General features: G+C 45.8%; 1 protein-coding gene across 4 annotated transcripts in view; it reads right to left on the bottom strand.

Annotated features, from left to right (window-relative positions):
- The window catches only part of FNIP2 (folliculin interacting protein 2), a 122,847-nt gene that overhangs the window by 18,724 nt on the left and 82,000 nt on the right, over positions 1 to 22,123 (bottom strand). For all 4 annotated transcript variants that reach the window (XM_033941472.1, XM_033941454.1, XM_033941462.1 and 1 more), the window contains 3 exons: positions 16,948 to 17,036; positions 1,781 to 1,927; positions 1,515 to 1,684 (listed from right to left, as the gene is read on the bottom strand). In XM_033941472.1, coding sequence (XP_033797363.1) covers positions 1,515 to 1,684; positions 1,781 to 1,927; positions 16,948 to 17,036 — 406 coding nt within the window. The remainder of the gene's footprint in view (positions 1 to 1,514; positions 1,685 to 1,780; positions 1,928 to 16,947; positions 17,037 to 22,123) is intronic.

The following is a 22,123-nucleotide window of genomic DNA, read 5'->3' as shown; positions in this document are numbered from 1 at the left end:
ATATACTATTTTAGCGAACAGGTGGTAGATGTGTGGAATAATCTCCCAGTAGAGGTGGTGGAGACAGACTGTCTGAATTCAAGAAAACATGGGACAGAAGAGGGGGGGGATGAATTTTTATAGTTCCCTTACTTTTCTATTCCTTATTGTTACTTTCACGAAGCTACACTTTTTTATCCTTACATCGTTATGTTTTTTGTGCCAGCACACTCACGCTGACTCGTTTAAAGGAGAAACGCCACGTCAACACGGTTTTTTCACTTTCAGTCTCATGAGTGACAGCATTTGACACCAGCTACCTGCTCCTTTTACAGCTTTTCTCGTAAGTAATTTTTACTCTTTAAGACTTTTTTGTGGTGCATTTGATTACATTTAGCCATGTTTTTCGAGCTCTCTTTTTTTCCTTCCTTCCATTTGCTTCTAGATCAATTCCTCTACCAACGTTACTAAGATACATTGAGTTTTTCCTTCTTTAAAGCTCTATTTTGCACTTTTTATTTCTCACACAGTCAACTTGGTTCTTTGCCGTTTTCATTCATCTTTACACTGGTTGGGTTAGCATGTTTTCCTCCGTTTGTTTTTAAATATTGATTTTACTCTAACAAACATTCATCTTTTCAATATGGTCACCTAATCTGTTCTTATGATATTCGTCAGCATGTATTCATATTTCTTCTACACCTAACCTTGAGGAACTTCATGATTGCACATATTCATGAGTGAGTCACAGCTCATTGGTGTTTTTGATATTTATTTATGATGATATGATTTTTAGTATGATATGCTTTATATTACATTCTGTTTTTATCATGTTATATTTTATTATGTCATAGTGTTATACATATCTGTATATGCATCTCTTTATCTCTTATGTCTTTTATATTTTTATCCTTTCTGTCTTGTTTATATTCTCATTTACATACGTATGTTATTTATTTATTTTCATGTTTTTAGTGTCCCCTGATGGAGGCATCGTTGGATGCTGGAGCTAGGATCCTTGTTGGGACTTTTTAACAATAAAATTTTATATTGGTTGATTAGGACCTTTCTCTTGCCTTTTTTCTGTTCATAAACTACCACAGGCCTCTCCTTCCTGACTATGGTCAAGAATTCTACTCCAGAGTATATCACAAAGTCTTACTGCAGCCAGAAATCAAATGCCAGCTTTTAAAAGCCCCCTTTAGATCTAGAATTCAGTTATATTGTTTCAATGACAGATGAAGCAAGCAGCAAGGCCCATTGATCAACACCCTAAGCCAGGTAATGACATAGCAGCATGATGCTAATTGAATTTGTTACATATATACACAAATAACTAGACTTAGACAAGTTGGGGAGGGGGGAAGGATTTGCATCTCTCTCCTTGCAATATTCTGAAAGACTTTCCTTGCCACTCTCCTTCCACATCTTCATAAGTTTTCCACCAGTGGAATCTTCCTCATACATCTTCACCTAAGTAGATGGAGGGAGTTGAGGGGGGAGAAGGGGAGAAAATGGAACACTCAGATACTAACCTAGTTGTGCCCACAGAGGGTTATAGGGATGGGATTTTGCCAGCATGTTTAAGGACTGTGATGTATGTTTTTCAGAGAAGGCCTTTATGGGAGGATGATCATTTGGCATCACCGTTGGAACCCATGCCAAGTGATAGGTTAACACCGCTGTCAATAACGCTGCTAAAAAACTGAAAGCAAGATATGCAACAGATCATTGTAAATTCTAGTTTTCAGCTTTAAGTGAACAAATCAACAAAGGCTGAATACAAAGAGACTAAGCATACTGGTTTTTGTTGAACTGCTCTATCAAAACGACAAATTCTTTAAGGAAGTGCTGGCATAGCTGGTTCTTCTCCGATGTCCCGGACATCATAGTAAGCCACACTGGCTCTGCAATCCTTGGCGCAGAATACAGGCTCCAGACAGTTTCCCTATGGGTAAAAAAGAAATTAATGGTAACCAAACTCCACAAACAGAACAAGGGTTTATGTTACATGCAACTGACAAATAGCCATTACAGACAAAGGGTTCGCTTGCGTTGTGGTGGTGAATTCACTCTCTTAAAAGGAATTCAAATTTTTTTGTTTTTTTAAACACATCCCCCCCCCCCCAATAAAAAACAAACAGAAAATTTGCAGAGTTTTTTTTTTTATGGCCAAAGTCTTTATCACAATTGGGTATCCTGCTGAAAAAGCAATGTTACTTACCGTAACAGTTGTTATCCAGGGACAGCAGGCAGCTATTCTCACTAGTGGGTGATGTCATCAGACAGAGCCCCGGTACGGACGTCTCACAAGCACGTGTTGCTTGTAGAAACTTAAAAGTTTCTAGATGCCCGCACCGCGCATGCGCCGGTGCCTTCCCGCCCGGAGATCCGGGCGTGTCTCCTCAGTTCAGGTAGCTAGCCTGAGAAGCCAACCCAGGGGAGGTGGGTGGGACGTGAGAATAGCTGTCTGCTGTCCCTGGATAACAACTGTTACGGTAAGTAACATTGCTTTATCCCAGGACAAGCAGGCAGGTATTCTCACTAGTGGGTGACCTCCAAGCTAACCTCAGTGGGATGGAGGGGGAGTTGGCGACTTAAGAGAATAAATACTGTTTGGCCAAACTGTCCATCCCGTCTGGAGAGAGTATCCAGACAATAATGTGAGCTGAATGTGTGAACCGAGGACCAGGTGGCAGCCTTACAAATTTCCTCGATTGGTGTTGATCTGAGGAATGCTACTGAGGCTGCCATTGCTCTGACCTTATGGGCTGTGACCTTACAAGGAAGTGATAATCCAGCCTGGGCATAGCAGAAAGAGATGCAAGCCGCCATCCAATTAGAGATGGTGCGCTTTGATACGGGTCTTCCCAACTTATTAGGATCGAAGGAGACAAAAAGTTGAGGAGTGGTTCTGTGTGGCTTGGTGCGATCCAGGTAGAAAGCCAAAGCACGTTTACAGTCTAGAGTGTGAAGGGCCGATTCTCCGTGGTGAGAATGGGGCTTAGGGAAGAATACTGGAAGTACAATGGATTGGTTGAGATGAAATTCGGAGACCACCTTAGGCAGGAATTTCGGGTGAGTGCGGAGGACCACCTTGTCATGATGGAATACTGTGAATGGTGGATCCGCCATCAATGCCTGGAGTTCGCTGACTCTGCGAGCGGACGTAAGGGCTACAAGAAAAAGCACTTTCCAGGTGAGATACTTAAGAGGGGCCCTGTTGAGTGGTTCAAACGGGGGCTTCATGAGACGGGAAAGGACTACATTGAGGTCCCAAACTACTGGGGGTGGTTTGAGAGGAGGGTTAACATGGAAGAGTCCTTTCATAAATCTGGCGACCACCGGATGGGCCGAGAGGGGTTTCCCTTGTAGGGGCTGGTGGAACGCCGCAATAGCGCTCAGGTGGACTCGTATGGATGTAGACTTGAGCCCAGATTGAGATAGGTGTAGGAGATAGTCCAGCACGGAGGATAAGGAAGCTCGCTGAGGTTCCTTTGATTTAGAAACACACCATGAGGAGAATCTAGTCCATTTCTGGGAGTAGCATTGTCGAGTGGCGGGCTTCCTGGAAGCTTCCAAGACCTCCCTCACTTCTTGTGAGAATTGGTGAGGGGTTACGTTGAGAGGAACCAAGCTGTCAGGTGGAGAGACTGCAGGTTGGGATGAAGCAGTGATCCTTGATGTTGAGTAAGTAGTGAAGGAAACACTGGAAGTGGTACTGGTTCCCTGCTGCTGAGTTGAAGTAGGAGGGAGAACCAAGGTTGTCTGGGCCACCGAGGAGCTATTAGAATCATGGTGGCCTGTTCGAGTTTCAGCTTGACCAGAGTCTTCTGGATCAGCGGGAATGGTGGGAACGCATATAGAAATCGTTTCCCCCAGTTCAGTAGAAAAGCATCTGCCTCGAGGCGATGAGGAGTGTAGATCCTGGAGCAAAACTGAGGCAGTTTGGAGTTGTGGGGAGCCGCAAAGAGGTCTATCTGAGGCGTCCCCCACTGTGTGAAGATTTGGTGAAGGGGGCTGGAATGGAGAGTCCATTCGTGCGGTTGTAGCAGACGACTTAGTTTGTCTGCTAAGACGTTGTTCTCCCCCTGAATGTAGACAGCTCTGAGGAAGGCGTTGTGGCGCACCGCCCAGTCCCAGACTCGTAGAGCTTCCTGGCAAAGGAGGGCCGAGCCCGTGCCTCCTTGCTTGTTGATATAATACATGGCGGCCTGATTGTCTGTGCGAATGAGGATCACCATGTCGTGAAGTAGGTGTTGGAAAGCTTGGAGCGCATTGAAGATGGCTCTGAGCTCCAGTAGATTGATTTGATGTAGTCTTTCCGCACTGGTCCAGAATCCTTGGGTGCGGAGACCATCCAGGTGGGCCCCCCATGCATAGTTCGACGAATCGGTTGTGAGAACTTTCTGATGGGGGGGAGAGTGCAACAGCAAACCTCTGGATAGATTCGAAGAGGTCATCCACCAAAGTAGAGACTGCCGAAGAGCAGGTGTGATTAAGATGTGTTTGGTTAGTGGATCGGACGTCTGATTCCACTGTGATGCCAGGGTCCACTGGGGGATCCTGAGATGGAGTCTGGCAAAGGGTGTCACATGTACTGTGGAGGCCATATGGCCCAGGAGCACCATCAGTTGTCTCGCCGGTAGGGCTTGGCAAGTAGACACCGACTGGCAGAGATGAAGAAGAGACTCCATGCGTTGCAGAGGCAGGAATGCTCGGAGTCGAGTGGTGTCCAGGACCGCTCCGATGAAGGGGAGGGACTGGGTGGGTTGTAGATGAGACTTGGAAAAGTTGATCTCGAAGCCCAAATTCTGGAGGAAGTAGGTTGTAGCCAAGACCGCCGAAGTGACCTCTGGGGCTGACGGGGCCTTGATGAGCCAGTCGTCGAGGTATGGGAACACCTGTAGACCCCTGTCTCGGAGTGCCGCGGCCACTACCACCAGGCACTTTGTGAAGACTCTGGGGGACGAAGAGAGGCCGAATGGTAGCACTCGATACTGTAGGTGCAGATTTCCCACCCGAAATCTGAGGAACTTTCGGGAGGCCGGGTGAATGGGGATGTGAGTGTAGGCCTCCTTGAGATCCAGGGAGCATAACCAGTCGTTCTGCTCGAGGAGGGGGTATAGAGAAGCCAAAGTCAACATGCGAAACTTCTCTTTGACCAGAAACTTGTTGAGGGCCCGAAGGTCTAAAATGGGTCGCAGGTCGCCCGTTTTCTTCGGGACGAGGAAGTACCGGGAGTAAAACCCTCGGTTCAATTGGTCTGACGGGACCGGCTCGACAGCCCGAAGCTGAAGTAAGGTTTGGACTTCCTGAAGAAGAAGGGCGGTCTGTGTCGAGCTTGAAGGATACTCTCTTGGAGGATGGTCCGGGGGGACCCGATGGAAGTGAAGAGAGTATCCTTCTCTTATGATGGTAAGGACCCATAGGTCCGTGGTTATGGCCTCCCATCGATGGTAAAAAAGATGGAGGCGGCCCCCTATGGGAGAGGCTGAGGGGTGCAGAACGGTGTCGGTTATGCTCCCAGGAGGGGAGTCAAAAGGGCTGGGGAGCCTTAGGTGCAGCCGGTGGCTGAGGTTTTTGCTGAGACTTCTGGGGAGGTTGTCTCTTCGCAGGTTGTCTCGCAGCAGGCGTTTGTCTGGGCATGTAACGCCGCTGGTAAATCAGGGGTGGCCTGGAAGGTCGAGACTGTTGAGGTTTGGGTTTGGGCCGCAGGATGGATTGAAAAGATTTTTCGTGATCCGACAGCTTCTTGGTAACAGTTTCGATAGACTCATCGAACAGGTCAGCTCCCGCACATGGTACGTTGGCGAGTCTGTCTTGGAGGTTGGGATCCATATCGATTGTACGGAGCCATGCCAGGCGACGCATGGCTACCGCGCTTGCGGCAGCACGTGCCGAGAGTTCGAATGCATCGAAGGAGGATTGCATCAGCTGGAGGCGTAATTGGGAGAGGGAGGCTACCACTTCCTCGAACTCGAATCGAGCTTGGGTGTCTATGAACGGAGTGAACTTGCGGAGCACCGGCAAGAAGAACTCCAGATAGGAAGAGAAAAAGAAATTGTAGTTCAGCACCCGTGAAGCCATCATGGAGTTTTGATAGAATTTTCTACCAAATTTGTCCATCGTTCTCCCCTCTCGGCCCGGCGGTACAGAGGCGTAGACCTGAGAGGGATGAGAGCGTTTAAGAGAGGACTCGACCAGTAGGGATTGGTGGGAGAGTTGAGGGCCCTCAAACCCTTTATGGTGCACGATGCGGTATCGAGCATCGAGTTTGCTGGGAATCGCCGGTATGGAGTACGGTGTTTCGAAACACTGCATGAAGGTCTGATCCAGCAATTTATGCAGGGGGAGCCGAAGCGACTCCGTTGGAGGGTTAGGTAAATGCATGGTGTCCAGATACTCTTTGGAGTATCGGGAGCCCGTGTCAAGGGTCACATCCAGATCATCCGCCATTTGTCGGAGGAATGATGAGAAAGACAATTGATCCGCCAGCGTCGGTCTGTGGGACGGGCTGGAGGAGGAAGAGGCCTCCGGATCCATGGACATCGGGGAGTGGCAAGGAGAATCGGGTACGGGTGTCTCCTCGTACTCCGGTCCCTCCGGAGGGGACACCTCTGATGAGGAGTATCCCATACGTTGCAGTTTTTTCTGCGGTGACACCTCCGAATGGCGTGAAGAGTGCCAGGATGAGTGTCTTGATCGGTGCCCGTCTCGGTGGCGGGACGGGGATCGGGATCATCTGTGCATCGCATGGTCTCCCGAGGCCCCCAAGTGGTGGATAGGGCTGGAAGCGGTGGATCGCAACTGGGGTTGCGATGCGGATTCTTGCGATGCTACCCAAGTCTGGTAAGGAGTACGGAAGAACTCTTCCTGACTATGCCCAGGGCTTTGAGTATCGATCGGAGGTCTGGTCCCATGTTGGCGCGGAGGCGTAATGGGCTCTAATGGCGGCATATCGGTAAGCGAGGCTTGCCGCATGGGCATCGCCGCCCTCCCCCGTTCGTCCTCGTCGGTTTTCGAGGTCGAACGGCGTGGAGGAGGGGGAGGGGGCGGACCGCCCCTTTGGACCGGTACCGGGAGGTCACCCTGTATGGCAGCGATGAGCCCGGGTCCGATGGTCTGCATGAGCTCAACGAATTGAGCTTCCAGCATGGACCGTAGCGAAGCCGATAAGGAGGGATCCGCACCGAAAGGGGGTCCTCCTGCACGGTCATCGCGCTCCTTCGAGGTCGAGTGCTTCTGCTTAGTAGCTTTCGGCACTTTGATGACCACTGGTGGTACTGTGGAAGGAAGAGGTACCTGAACCGAGGAGACCGGGGCAGGCACCGACGTCGAGCTCGTGGATGTTGTCGGGATGAACGATGCCGGTTTCACCACACTCGATGCAGGAGGGGTCGATACCGGTTTCGCCCGAACCGGGGAGGTATCAGATGAAGTGGAGGCTGAAGGATCCTTAGCTGCGTCCATCTTGAACATCGATTCCCACAATAGGCAACGCCGTTTGAATGAGCGTGCCGTAAGGGTAGAGCAAGGCCTGCACGATTTCGGAATGTGGTCAGGACCCAAACACTGCAAACAGCGCCGGTGAGGGTCCGTGAGTGAAATCGCGCGTTGGCACTTGCTGCACTTTTTAAACCCGGTGATTGGCCGGGACATAGGCCGGAAAATCTCCGCCGCGAGGTCGAAGCCTGTGGGCCTGAGCCACGTGGCCGGCCCGTTCGACCCGCCGGAGGAAATAATCTTCTTTTTTTTTTTTTTTTTTTTACTGAAAAAGAAATGTACTGTTAACTGTAATTAAAAGAAAGCGAAAACGCGGACAAGGAAGGCAAATTTAACTGAATTCAGCTAGCGCATGATGAAGTTGAACTTCTCAGCTCCGCGGAAAGAAAAGAACTGAGGAGACACGCCCGGATCTCCGGGCGGGAAGGCACCGGCGCATGCGCAGTGCGGGCATCTAGAAACTTTTAAGTTTCTACAAGCAACACGTGCTTGTGAGACGTCCGTACCGGGGCTCTGTCTGATGACATCACCCACTAGTGAGAATACCTGCCTGCTTGTCCTGGGATAAATACTTATTATTCTGCAGACAGAAACCCTGCATGTACCTTGATAGAAGAACAAAAGGGGAGACAAAGAATGCAGATGCGACTTCAGGCCCAAATGGCAAAGACAACTGATTAATCCTACATGGCCGTGTTTTGGCACTATGCCTTATCAGGAGGTCATAAGCTGCATGGAAAAGTCATCAGTCTAAAAAGTCTTCATTTTCACTTTTGTTTCTGTGACCAACAGCATCATTCACCTTTATGTGAGTATTAGGCAAAGATCTGTGGTCACATCTGCGTTCTTTGCTGTCTCTGCTTTTGTTTGTTCTTGGAAGTATCTGCAGAGGTTGTCTTTCTTTCCTGACTGTGCCTTTTTTTTCCAATTTTATTGTTTTAAAGCAGTGTAAAAACATATATACTTAACAGTATAATAGCAGTTATACATAAACAAGTGCTTATTAATATAAATGATATAGTGAAACAAGCGGCACATTGCAAGATTATTTTTATTTTTAAAATTTATCACCCGCTTAAAACCTAAGCGAGTTACTGAGTAGAATTTTGGAGTTACATAAATAATATACATAAAATCCATGTTAATCACAAACTTTACGATCTACACAAATTACAACTATTTCACACATCTCATTTCTTCATTTGTTTCTCGTGTTCATGTATTCCTGCTCTCTAAAAGCAAACTAATCCATAAATGCCTGCAGAAATAAATATGTTTTAAGCGCCTTGCAAAACTGGCCATAGCTCTTATATAACTGCCTAGTACCCGGCAACTTATTCTACACCAGATTGTGCCATTGTCACATAAGCAGCATCAACCACCACTAATTGCATAGACGACTCAAGACCTTAAATTTCTTCTAGGAATGTAAACAGCCAAAGCCTGCTTCAAATACCAAGGTGCTTGATCATGAAGGACACAGCGCACAATTGTCAACACCTTGAGATGAACCCACCAATCAACTGGCAACCAGTGCGGCTGTTTCAATACTGGTGTCATCGAGATGTATTGATTTACCCCTATCACTATTCTAGCATTTTGGATTAAATTTGCAATGCCTGCATTTTACACATCGGCAATCCCGAATATAATACATTGCAATAATCAATCTTACACAATATCAGGCTTTGCAAAACGTCTCAAAAGTCCTTCATAATTAACTATAGTTTCAATCTCTTTAATAAATGTAACTAAAAAGAAACTGACCACAATATCTAAACTATTTGTTCCCTCATTGACAATCGACAATCTAATATGACACTCAACAAACGCATTTATTATTTATTTTTTTTACAGGAATCATAACATTTTTCAGTTGTACCTCACTAGGCCATTCTCTCCCTTCATTCCTTCCCAGCAACAATCTCAGTTTTTGCTATTTTAACATCATGCTGTTCTCTTTCATCAATATTTCAACAGCTTCCATTTATGATCTTAACTGATCTCTAAACTCTTGACCCCAAGCTATTACCAGGGAAAAAGAAACTACACATCATCTGGAAATCTCAAGAAGACAGACTTGCATGTACACTAATACTAGGGAAATAGAAAATGAAATGCAAACTATCAGAGAAGCACATTTCCAAAAGCTAACATTTCAATTAATAATTCAGAATGAAATACTTTTTACTACCTTTGTCGTCTCAGAATTTTATTTTTCTGTTTTATACCCTATCTTCTGCTTGTCTCTGGGTTTTTTTTACCGGGTCTCTTGTCCATTTGATACTTCCTCTCTCTCCATGCTCACCACCCATCTTCCCTCTGCACTCTTATCCATCCTGTCCAGCATCTTCCCTCTGTGCCCCTTTATCTATCTCTCTAAATGTCCCTACCTTGACCTGGCTTGCATTTCTGCATGTTGTTGCTCCCCTCCTTCCATCTTCGTCATTGACCCTGGGTGTTCCTATCCCCCACCCTCATGTCCACCATTGCCTCTCTGGGTCCCTGTCCCTATACTCCCTCTATATCCCAGTTCAATTAATGAAATGGCAATGTGGCAAGTCTTCAATCACCAAAATACCACTTCACTCTTGCCATATAAAATCAACTTTGCAATAAATAGTGTTCAATAATAAAGTCACTCTGGGGATTCTCAGAACACCATCCTGACTAACAAATATAGTGTGGCAGCTGATCTCATCCAGTCTTGTGACTAACTACTTATGGAACTTGGTTTTATATTTAATAATTTAATAACTTTCTTCTCATTTTTCTCAATACATATTCAATTCATATATCCCAGCATCTTTTAAAATTGTGAAACCTAGATTGAAGAGAAGGCTTTTCTCCAATTTGAGAACCTAGGTTTCTGTGCGCTTTTTTTTTTTTTTGCCAGATAATTCTTCCTTTCCCTCCCCTCATTATAGCTTAAATCCAATACTAGGGATTTGGGAACTATAAGCCTTCATTTGCAACTATGCAGAAATTTCTCCTACATTTCCTCCCTTCCATTTTTTTATAGTTTGAACACTGTACCAATAGTCCTGAGACTAGGAGTCTGGTTTCAGGGACTCCAAATTAGAGATTGACATGTCCCCGTGAGTTTTGTCACTGTAAGTTCTGCCTTAACCGTATGATTGCAAAGTGTTTGAGGCTTGTGCAGATGAAGACAGAGCTTGCAGGAATGGTGCAGAACAGGAAAAGAACTTGCCGGGACGGGAAAATGAGTTCCCATGGGGATGGGGAAAAATTTGTCTCTACTCTAAATCCAGCTAATCAGGAATCTAACTAGGGACCATGTACATGCACTGGCCCTCTTGTTCAGATAATTTAATCAAAAAAGGTACATAAATTTTTATTTCAACTCCTTTGCTATGTGTATACAGTGGTAGATTTGGCACCCAATCTAGATCCTTCCCTGGAACAGTGCCACATGTTTTCAACTCCCAGGGTAACCTTAAATCCCATCAATAAATCTCCCTGTACTCAGACTAACTGTAAATTCTTTAGAGTAAGCACTCGTGACCAGGTGGCTTTATCAAAGCACTACAGTCTCTCAGTGCTGCATAATAAGCTTAGATAAATTAAATAATAATCCTAATAAATCTGATTTGGAAAGTACCATAAACCGACCACTGCTAAAGTTACTAGCTGCGCTTTGATCATTTTAATTTTTCTACTGCAGTTCTGTTCTCACGAAAGCTGTTTCAGCAAATTCATGCGAAGAATTAGCTTACAATCTATGCAGCAGATGCAAGGGCAGAATAGAGAATGACACGGGGACAAATTTTCCCCCGTCCCCACAGGAACTCATTTTCCTGTCCTGGCGAGTTCTTTTCCTGTCCCTGCCCCATTCCTGCAAGCTCCGTCCACATCTGCACAAGCCTAAAACACTTTAAAATCATAAGTAGCAACATTCTAGAGCTCAGATTGTGATGTCATAATGCCTCATTCCACCAATGCCTAAGCTCTGTCCTCATCTGCACAAGCCTCAAACACTTTTAAAATCATAAGTGGCAACATTCTAGAGCTCAGACTATGATGTCATAATGCCTCATTCCACCAATGCCTAAGCTCCGTCCTCATCTGCACAAGCCTCAAACACTTTTAAAATCATAAGTGGCAACATTCTAGAGCTCAGATTGTGATGTCATAATGCCTCATTCCACCAATGCCTAAGCTCCGTCCTCATCTGCACAAGCCTCAAACACTTTTAAAATCATAAGTGGCAACATTCTAGAGCTCAGACTATGATGTCATAATGCCTCAAGCAACCAATGCCTAAGCTCCGTCTTCATCTGCACAAGCCTGAAACACTAAAATCATAAGTGACCGAGGCTTGTGCAGTTAAGGCAGAGCTTACAGGAATGGGGCAGGGACAGCAACAAAACTCGAAGAGGATGGGATGGGGAAATCCTGTGGGGATGGGGAAAGATTTGTCTCAGTGTCATTCTCTAGTACAGAACACACTTAGCATATACAGTACACCCCTGCGAATTCGCGGTTGGCGATTAGCGGACTCAGTCATTCGTGGTATTTTCTGACCACCTCTTCCAGTCAGAAAATACCGCAACTGACTGACCAATGGAAAAGCTCTCTGTCACTACAGGCCTTCCCTTACCCAACCTGTGGTTTTCCCTGGCCACGTGCCTCCCGTTCATGCTCCCATAACACAATGGAAGGGGAAAGCAGAACTACAAATTCCCTCCTCCCACCACCACCACCACCATCGTGATTGTGTTGCTCCCGTCAGCGTCTACACGCTGGCAAAAACCTATGCTAGGTAACGGCCCTTCTCGCGGAAACCTGGAGCACACTTCCCGTGCGGGGTTGTGCAGGAGGGGGAGGAGAAGTGCCCAGGAACCAGCAATGGGGAAGCTGAGTTTCCTGAGGCGGTGAACCGGTGGGTGTGAGCAGGAAGAACTGGGCTACACGGCGAGACCTCTCCGTTGGTGGGTAGGTGTCCCTGCTTTCCCAGTGGGGGGGGGGCCATCTGCATAGAAAATCACTACTATCTCCTCTGGGTGCGAAACCGGCTCTCCGTGTGCCAGGCTCGGAAGGGGGAGTGCCGATTACAGTACTCTTCCGATATTCGCGGATTTTCAACATTCGCAGCCAATCCACGAATGTAACCCCTGAGAATTTCAGGGGAGTTCTGTATCTTATTCATGGCTGCAAAAAAAAAAAAAGCCAATCACGTTTACATTTTTAATGTTAATACTTAAGACTCCATTCTTTTTCCTACAGTCGAACTCACAGGGAGGTAGCTTTAAAAATGCTTGAATATGTCAGTAGGAAAAAAACTATTGGCACTGAGCACCTCTTTCACACACTATGGGAGGGCTTCGATGGCTGAGATGGCCCTCCTTGAGGGCCGCAATCCAGTGGGGTTTTCAGGATTTCCCCAATGAATATGCATGAGATCTATGTGCATGCACTGCTTTCAATGCATATTCATTGAGGAAATCCTGAAAACCCGACTGGATTGCGGCCCTCAAGGAGGGACTTTGAGATCCCTGGGCTAGAGTGAGCTTTGACAGCTACGCACAGTACTAGGCAGAGCTCTAGGTTTCTGGCCCTGAAATATCTAAGAAAAAGGACAATTTAATTTAAATCATGAATTTATGAAGTGTGTACGGTTGGGCAGACTAGATGGACCATTCGGGTCTTTATCTGCTGTCATTTACTATGTTACTAAGCATATGTTTGTGTTTAAGCACATTGGTGTTATATTTAGCATTTTTTGGTATCATTATTATTATTTTTCTACATATACTTTGAGAAGCCCTGTGAATTTGAAAACAGTGATTATTTTTGGCAAGGCCAATTATTATTCATTTAATTTGTTTCCTTTTTTGATATATGAATGCTATCCTGCAATTATTAATCATTAAGTATGTGCAAATTCCAGCACCCAAAAGGGGGGGGAACCTAAGTATCATGAAATGCTCACACATTTCTTCTTTGTTTACATATTAGCCAGTAACAGAATGCAAAGTTTTGGCACTATGGCCTAGATTCACTAAACTCACTGATCTGGATTGTTGTTGGGCGATTCGTGTCCGAGTTCTGCCGGGGCGACTGATTCACTAAAGGGTCCTCATGCAAATTATCTGATCGGACGTACACCCCCATGGATCGCTGCAGAGCGATCGCGACACACGCGCAGACCATCCTGGTTGGCTGTAGATGTGATCCACCAATGCACTTGCTCACCGCACCAGTGAGGTCAAAACAAAGGGGGAGGGGTGGCATATGTACAGACAGCAGCTCCCGAAAGGAATCGTTTAAATTTGTGCAGGTAGAATGGAACAGAACACGCTTTGCAGCTAGACTACAGAACAGGACACGCTTTAAACCCGTGGTTTAAAACTACGGGCTTGCATTGCGCTTTTTGCACAATATATATTTTTAAAAAAGGGGGGGGGAATATGCATATGTACAGTTTTTTGTGTTGATAGTTGTTTTCAGGGCGGCAGAGAGCAGGGAGATTTTAGGGCAGCAGAAAGCAGGAGAGTCGGCGAGGACAGTAGCGGCTGGTCCTCAGCAGTCGCTTCATTTAGGATCGGCAAACCCAATTGGTGTTCCTTCTTCTGTTTAGTGAATCGATGGCTTCCTACTTATGCATGGCATTTCTCCTCATTTGCATGTGCGGATGGGATATTGATCGCACAGCTGTTTAGTGAATCAGGTCGGGAAATGATCGCAAAACCATCGGTACACGACTGGTAAGTTTTATGAATCTAGCCCTATGTTCATAATGGGATCAGGTTGCAGTCTATGTAGTCCATGGGGCGTTATAAAGACTGGCATTCTGCACCAATGAATAGAGAACTAACTTTTCAGTGTGCTACAATAAGGAACACCTCTGCTGGGAATAGAGTTCAAGGAAATTAAAAAACAAACAAACAAACAAAAAAAAACCCCAAAACATTTTTCTTCAAACAATAACTTCACAGTAGGTGACTGAACACAAGCACACTACAGTGACAAAATCTGAACTTGCAGAACAATTAAGCCCCTTCCTCTTTAGGGAAACCATTTGCTCCTCTCCCTGGAGTGCTCGCCGGAACTGAAATCAAGAAAAGTCCCTGAAATTTGCAACTGAACATCCTCCTTTTTTTTGGAATCTATTGTGGTTTTCACCAAAAGCTTCCTCCTATACGTGCTACCTACTTAAAACATCATTTTCACTGTTATGAGAGTAATCAGTGCTGCAGAGCCATTAAACTCCTTAATTACGTGGCTCTTCTCACTCTTCTCTTTGTAGATTATGAACTGACCCTGGCAGCTGTTTACAGAAGCTACTCTAGGTGGACTGGTATTCTGTTTATCAGTAGGAAGTGGCAAAAGAAAAGATGATATGAATCGAGGAAAAGTCCTAAACGTAATCTGTAGATAAGATTTTAACTGAATGCTTTTCTCTACCCAAAGGGATAAAAGACTTCCACACCCAAGGCCACCTCTGGCCCAAGCTTAGAGAAGCTCCAGCCAAGCTAGAGAAACCCAGAACAAAAAGCTACCTACAAAACTCTGAAAACAAAACTAAAATCCTACCATGTTTCCCCGAAAATAAGACTGGGTCATATTAATTTTTGCTTCAAAAAACGAATTAGGGCTTATTTTAAGGGGATGTCTTATTTTTTTCCATGTACAATAAAAATCTCTTCCTTCCTCTCCTCCACACCAATTTTTCCTTTCTCTCACCCCCCCATGTGCTCCATCTTTCCTCCCCTCTCACCTATCCCCTTGTGCAGCATCTATCTATCCCTCTCATCCCCCTGTGCAGCAGAACCCCACTGACCATCCCACCATAAGACTGACATACCATACCTAAGAGGCCTCCAAAAACAGCAGCAACAGCAGTGCTCTGAATGGGCTGCTTTGCGGTCTTCCCCGCTGGGGCCTTACCTCTGCTGCATCACTGATGATGTCATCAGTGACACAGCAGAGGAAAGGCCCCGGAGGGGAAGACGGCAAAGCAGCCCGGTCAGAGCCTGATGCTGCTGCCGCTGCTTTAAGAAGCCTCGGAGCGGAGATATGCCAGATCTCACCAGGGTGGGGGGGTCACTGATTTTTTGGGCAAATCAGGGAGCACTAGTGTTAGCGATGGAGTAGGGGAGTGTCGGGGAAGGGGGCTTCAATCTTAACTAGGACTTATTTTGGGGTATGGCTTATATTAGAAGCATTTAAAAAAATCATACTAGGGCTTATTTTCGGGACAGGTTTTATTTTGGGGGAAACACGGATGGCGTAGCTAGTTTTAAGGAAGGTTTGGACAAGTTCCTGGAGGAAAAGTCCATAGTCTGTTATTGAGAAAGACATGGGGGAAGCCACTGCTTGCCCTGGATCGGTAGCATGGAATATTGCTACTCCTGGATTGGTCACCGTGAGAACGGGTTACTGGGCATGATGGACCATTGGTCTGACCCAGTAAGGCTATTCTTATGTTCTCCATACTTAAACTTTACTTCCTCTTTTCAGCTGAGGACAGTATCCTAAGCCAGCCCAGTTTTACTCAGTTAACAGTAACCTATTTCCCACATCCTGCACAGAGTTTCGTTCTCAGACACAAACCGTTATAAATATATCCTGTGCATGTCCAGAAAAAAAGAACTCTCACCTGGAGGAACCACTATGTTGTACAAATGGCTACCATGTTTCCCCGAAAATAAGACAGTGTCTTATATTCATTTGGGGCCCAAAAAAGGCACTAGGTCTTATTTTTGGGTAGGACTTATTTTTTTTTCATGTAGATGATCATTTCTCCCTTCCTCTCCTTCACCCCAATTCCTCCTCTTTCCTTTCCCCCACATGTGCAACATCTTTCCTCCTTCTCACCCATCCCCCTTGTGCTTTCCCTCTGCAGCATCTTACTATCCCTCCATCCCTCCCATCCCCCTGTGCAGCAGAACCCTTGCCCAGCTTCCATCCTTCCCTACCTCCCATCCCTCATGCAACAGAACCCTTGCACAAACGCTGCTACCCCTGCCGTGCATCCAAACCCCATCCTTCCCTTCCAACTGCGGCTATAAATACCTTCCAACAGAGGAGTGTCGGGCCAGCAGCACTCACAGGCTGCTTTGTGGCCTTCTCCTTGGAGCCTTCTGTGTGCCGTGTTACTGATGATGTCATTAGTACACAGAAGGCCCCAGCGAGAAGGATGCAAAGCAGCCTGAGTGCTGCTGGCCCGACGCTCCTCTGCCGGAAGGTATTTATGGTCGCGGTTGGGAGGGAAGGATGGAGGGTCAATGGGGGTTCAGAAGTTCTGCTGCGCAGTGGGGGCGGATAGGGGGGAAGCGCGGCTGCTTACGACTAGGGCTTATTTTCGTGGGTAGGGCTTATATTAAGACCTACCCCGAAAATCATGCTAGGGCTTATATTCAGGGTAGGTCTTATTTTCGGGGAAACACAGTATTTATAGAAGACTCCAGGGAATCATGGCTTTGGTTCCCAACTCACCTGAATTCTCTCAGGGCCTCCATGACACGGCTGATGTACACCTGGACTCTCTGACTAGAGTCTGCTATCTTCCTACATAAAATCATGGCCTGAAATTAAAGAAAAAAAAAATATGAAAATAACCAAAATGTAGCATTATTATCTATCAAGGATGCAATTATTTAGAAAAATTAATCATCAATCAACGAGAGAACTAAAGCAAACCATGCCCCTTTTACTCAAGTTGGTTTCTACTTTCTTAAGAAAGGAAAAAAAAAGGTGAGGAGCCCATCAGGGGTTCTTTGATTGCCACTGGTACTGTTTGGGGCATTTTAAATATATGATAGCCCCTTACACTGCAGATTCTAAATGCTTCTTTCATTTTTCTTTTAGAAATCCTCTGGCATTTTGACTCTATGTGGAAATATGCATGATTTGTTTTGCATGCACTTTGAATTTGACGGATAAAATCTTCTGCTGGTGCATGTGCGGAAGAAGTTCACTGCGGTGCTAATGCTTTCACTTGACATTTTTTTAATTATAATTGTCTATGTTAGAAAAACATTATAGAAAAATGAGGCAAACATACAGAACAAAAAAAGAAAAACATGTTAAATCATTAAGTCCACATCAAAGAAGATCAAAAGAAAGAACTGAAAAGTTATTTACCTCTTATAACAAGAACATGATGATGGCTCTATCTCAGCTGGATTATTGTAACTCTGCTTACATGGGAACCAACACCACCCTAGTCCACAAACTACAGCTCATCCAGAAAACAGCTGTTAGACTAATTTTCAATTTAAAGAAATACGATTTGATCTCAGCCTTCCTCAAACAACTGCATTGGCTACTCATCCCATCTCGGATATACTTCAAAATATCATGCATCTTATACCACATAATCTTTGAAAACTCAGCCACCCCCCTCACCCTACTATTCTCAGCGGCCAGGAGAATCATTAACAGAATTCAACTAAATATGCCATCCACAAAGAATCTCCACTACAGGCGAGCGTTCCACTCCATGTTGACATTCATGGGTGTGAAAACTTGGAACAACCTACCAGAAGAGATCAGAAAAGAAACCAGTCACATCTTATTCTGGAAAAAGCTGAAAACTTTCCTCTGACAACTGAACCTACAAGCTACTCTCAGAAAAAGAAAAACCTTTACTCTTCTCCAGAACAAGTTGAAAACTCTTCCTTTGACACTTGACCTATGTGCCTACCTCTTCCCCTCTCCCTCAATTTTAGCCCTCTTTCCAGTCTTCGCTGGCCCTCTTCTGACTGTACTGCCCAATTCAGAGAAAAATATTTCGATTCAATTCACCCTGTTGAATCGATTTTTCGATTCGATTCTCTGTTAATGACACAGCTTTTTAAGTTTAAACATTTTATTTAACCAAGGAAATATCATATCAAAAATTCCCAGCTTCCATCCCTAGCCACCCAGACTCACCAGCCCCCCTGCCGATTCCCAGCTTCCATATCTAGCCCCCCAGACTCATCAGCCCCCTGCCGATTCCCAGCTTCCAGCCCCCCAGACTCACCAGCCCCCCTGCTGATTCTCAGCTTCCATCCCCAGCCCTCCTACTGATTTCAGCTTCCATCCCCAGCCCCCAAGACTCACCAGCCCCCCTGCTGATTCTGAGCTTCCATCCCCAGCCTCCCTGCTGATTCTGAGCTTCCATCCCCAGGCCCCAAGACTCACAAGCCCCCATTCCGATTCTCAGTTTCCATCCCCAGCCCCCCTGCCGATTTCAGCTTCCATCCCCAGCCCCTAAGACTCAACAGCCCCCATTCTGATTCATTTACTTACTGGACTGGATATTAAATCGTGGGGAAGAGAGGAAAAATGTGGGGAAAGCCAGCCAAAAATAGTATTTGCTGCTGCCGAGGTCTGCTGCACAAGGTCCGCTCGCCCGCCGATTGATTCTCCCACTACTTTGGTTTCTTTCTATGTTAACTTCTGGTTTCGCAAAACAGGAAGTTACATTAGATGGGTAGAGTCGGGCGGCCGGCAGCGTGAAAATCGTCTTGCAGCTGAATTGGTAAGTCCAGTTTTTAACAAAAACGAACCGATTCAAATCGATTCACCTGATTTGAATCGGTGAACCGATTCGAATCGTGAATTGGGCAGCACTACTTCTGACCCCTCTGACTCCCTCCAGTCCCCTCTGGCCCTACCCCTGCAAGTCGCTTAGAGCCTGTATAGGTATGAGCGACACACAAATGGAAGATCGGATTACCGTAGATTAGATTGTCAGGCATTGTCAACAAAAATTAACCCCAAATTAACCAATCTGTCTCCAAAAATTACAGAAGAAAGAAATTCTCTTAACATAAGAATTGCCGCTGCTGGGTCAGACCAGTGGTCCATCGTGTCCAGCAGTCTGCTCCTGCGGCGGCCCTTATGTCAAAGACCAGTGCCCTAACTGAGACTAGCCTTACCTGCATACGTTCTGGTTCAGCAGGAACTTGTCTAACTTTGTCTTGAATCCCTGGAGGGTGTTTCCCCTATAACATCCTCCAGTAGAGTGTTCCAGTTTTCTACCACTCTCTGGGTGAAGAACTTCCTTACGTTTGTACGGAATCTATCCCCTTTTAACTTTAGAGAGTGCCCTCTCGTTCTCTCTACCTTGGAGAGGGTGTCTTTATTTACCAAGTCTATTACCTTCATTATCTTGAATGTTTCGATCAAGTCCCCTCTAAGACTCCTCTTTTCAAGGGAGAAGAGGCCCAGTTTCTCTAATCTTTCACTTAACTTAGATTTATATTCAGATGGGACGAGACACTTACAGAGACATTTTAAAAAGAAAGTGGCTCCTGCAGCCAATATCTTTGGTCTCAGCTGCAGAAAAGCTTTACGCCTCAATTGTGTTGGCCTAGAAACATCTGGAAATATAGAAACCTTTTGGCCACAAAACATCTTTTCTAGGGAAATAAGCTTTAAGAACAAATATCTTTTGTTTTCTGTTTGAGGAGAGACCAACAAAGTTGATCTCTTCGCAATGGTACCTGGAGTAGATTCAAAACACTTAGATAAACAGTATCAAGACTATTTGAAGCACCTTCTTATTTAATTTGTTTAACACCCCTATGTAAATAATAAGCATTATCAATTTAAAAATTTCCAAAGGACAAAGAGAATTACTGAAAATATATATGAAGGAGTCACTCAAAGGGAGATAGGGCTCCTTTTACGAAGCCTTGTTAACGGTTTAATGTGCGTAATAGCACGCGGTAAACTGCCGGCCACGCTAGACGCTAATGCCAGAATTGAGCTGGCGTTAGTTCTAGCCACGTAGCGCGGGTTTAACATGCGCTAAAAAGCTGCATGCGCTAAAACCGCCAACGCGGCTTCATAAAAGGAGCCCAAATTGTGTGTGACCAGAAAATTTACAAATCTTAGATTTCTAGCCCTAGAAAGTAGAAACATTTTCTAAAGCTTCCATCTGCAAAAGAATAACCAAAATATCCTTAGTCAATTCAAATAAAGCCGACTACAGGATGCACCTTGAAATTCTTCTCTAGTGTTAGCTCAATTTTAACAGTCCTTTCTTCAAGATTCACAAACTTAAGAGTAGCTTCTCCTGTAAATTTTGTCAGAGAAATTTTCTTGCAGGAATTCAAAACCAAACTAAAAACTTTCTTAGAGACGCATTTCTAACCTAAGAATGGACAACTTCCCTAACCTTCTTAATCCTTTCACAATCATGAATACTAACCCCTTTATGGTTTTCCCCCTCCCCATTTATTACCCTTTTATATTAACTTTTAATCTCAATGTATTCTGCTCTCACCTCCCCCTTGATCCGCTTGTCTTTGTTTGTTATGTCTTATTCATTGAACTTGTATATATAAATAGATATAAATAAGTTTCTATCCGCTATAATAAAACCCTAAGCGCACATGCGCACTTCAAACTTCGTGATCTATGCGTCCATGATCCGTAGCTCTGTGCCAGTAGAACGAGCCTGTGGTGGTTATTGTGGCTCCTAGTGCGCATACGGAGGCAAGTAGTTTGAAATGGCAACCACCACGGTGGCTACTCCCCCTCCTGCCCTCACTCCACTCCCCCCTCCAGCCCTAACTCCGTCTAAGAGGACCACAGACGCAAGGAGGCGGAGAACACGACGGCGACTCCCCCATCCCGCACTCACTCAGTCTAAGAGAACCATAGATGCAAGGACTGAGAGAAGATAAGGGAAAAGAGGTACTTCCGTAAATGTACAGGCCTCAGCACGAGGCCAGACCGGCAATGGAAGCAACCGAAGTTTGGGAGCAGGTATTGATGGACAGAGGGAGCAGGGAAGAGGTGCTGCTGAACAGGGGGGAGGTAAAAGGAAGGGAGAAGGGCTGCTGCTGGACAGGGGGAGCAGGGAAGAGGTGCTGCTGGATAGGGGGGGGAGGTAAAAAAAAGGGGGAAGGGGTGCTGCTGGACAGGGGGGGGGAGGTAAAAGGAAGGGAGAAGGGCTACTGCTGGTGATGGACAGCTGAGGAAAGCGGCCAATAAGAGAGAAAGACAGACACACACACCTATTCTAGCACCCGTTAATGTAACGGGCTTAAAGACTAGTGTGTGTATGTATGTATGTATGTATGTATATCCCTCCTGCTCTGTTAAAGGTACGGGGAGGGGTGGGTGGGGAGGGGGCATCTGGGGGCGGGTGGCATCAGGGAATTGGCATCCCTCCTGCCGTTACCTTAGTTTTTGGGTGGGACCAATGGCAGGAGAGAGTGGGAACCCTCCTGCCATAATTATTTTCAACACAGCTGCGAGGCAAATTTTTTGGGGGTTCGGGGAGGGAGGGGGGTTAGGGGTATTTGTTGGGAGGGGGATTAGTAGTTGTAGATGTGGCAGGAGGGTGTGGGAACCCTCCTGCCATTATTTTAAAGAGCCGGAAGGTACGGGGAGGGGTGGGCCGATGGGGAGTTGGCATCCCTCCTGCCATATTTGCGGGGACTGGGTAGGCAGCGTTGGGCCCGATGGCAGTGGCGGATTTAAAACCTTAGGCTTGCTCTGCTAAAAAGCATTGCGAGCCTGTGGTTTTAAAGGGCAGGAGAGTCGGCCAGGATAGAAGCAACTGGTCTTCAGCAGTCGCTTCTTTTCTGATCGGCAAACCCAATTGGTGTTAGCTAAAGTGTTTAGTGAATCACTGCCCTCCCAAATTTGCATGCCATTTCCCTCATTT

This window comes from Geotrypetes seraphini, chromosome 1 (assembly GCF_902459505.1).
Source record: "Geotrypetes seraphini chromosome 1, aGeoSer1.1, whole genome shotgun sequence".
In the NCBI taxonomy this organism is placed as follows: Eukaryota; Metazoa; Chordata; class Amphibia; order Gymnophiona; family Dermophiidae; genus Geotrypetes; species Geotrypetes seraphini.
This window is presented reverse-complemented; position numbering and strand designations above follow the sequence as displayed.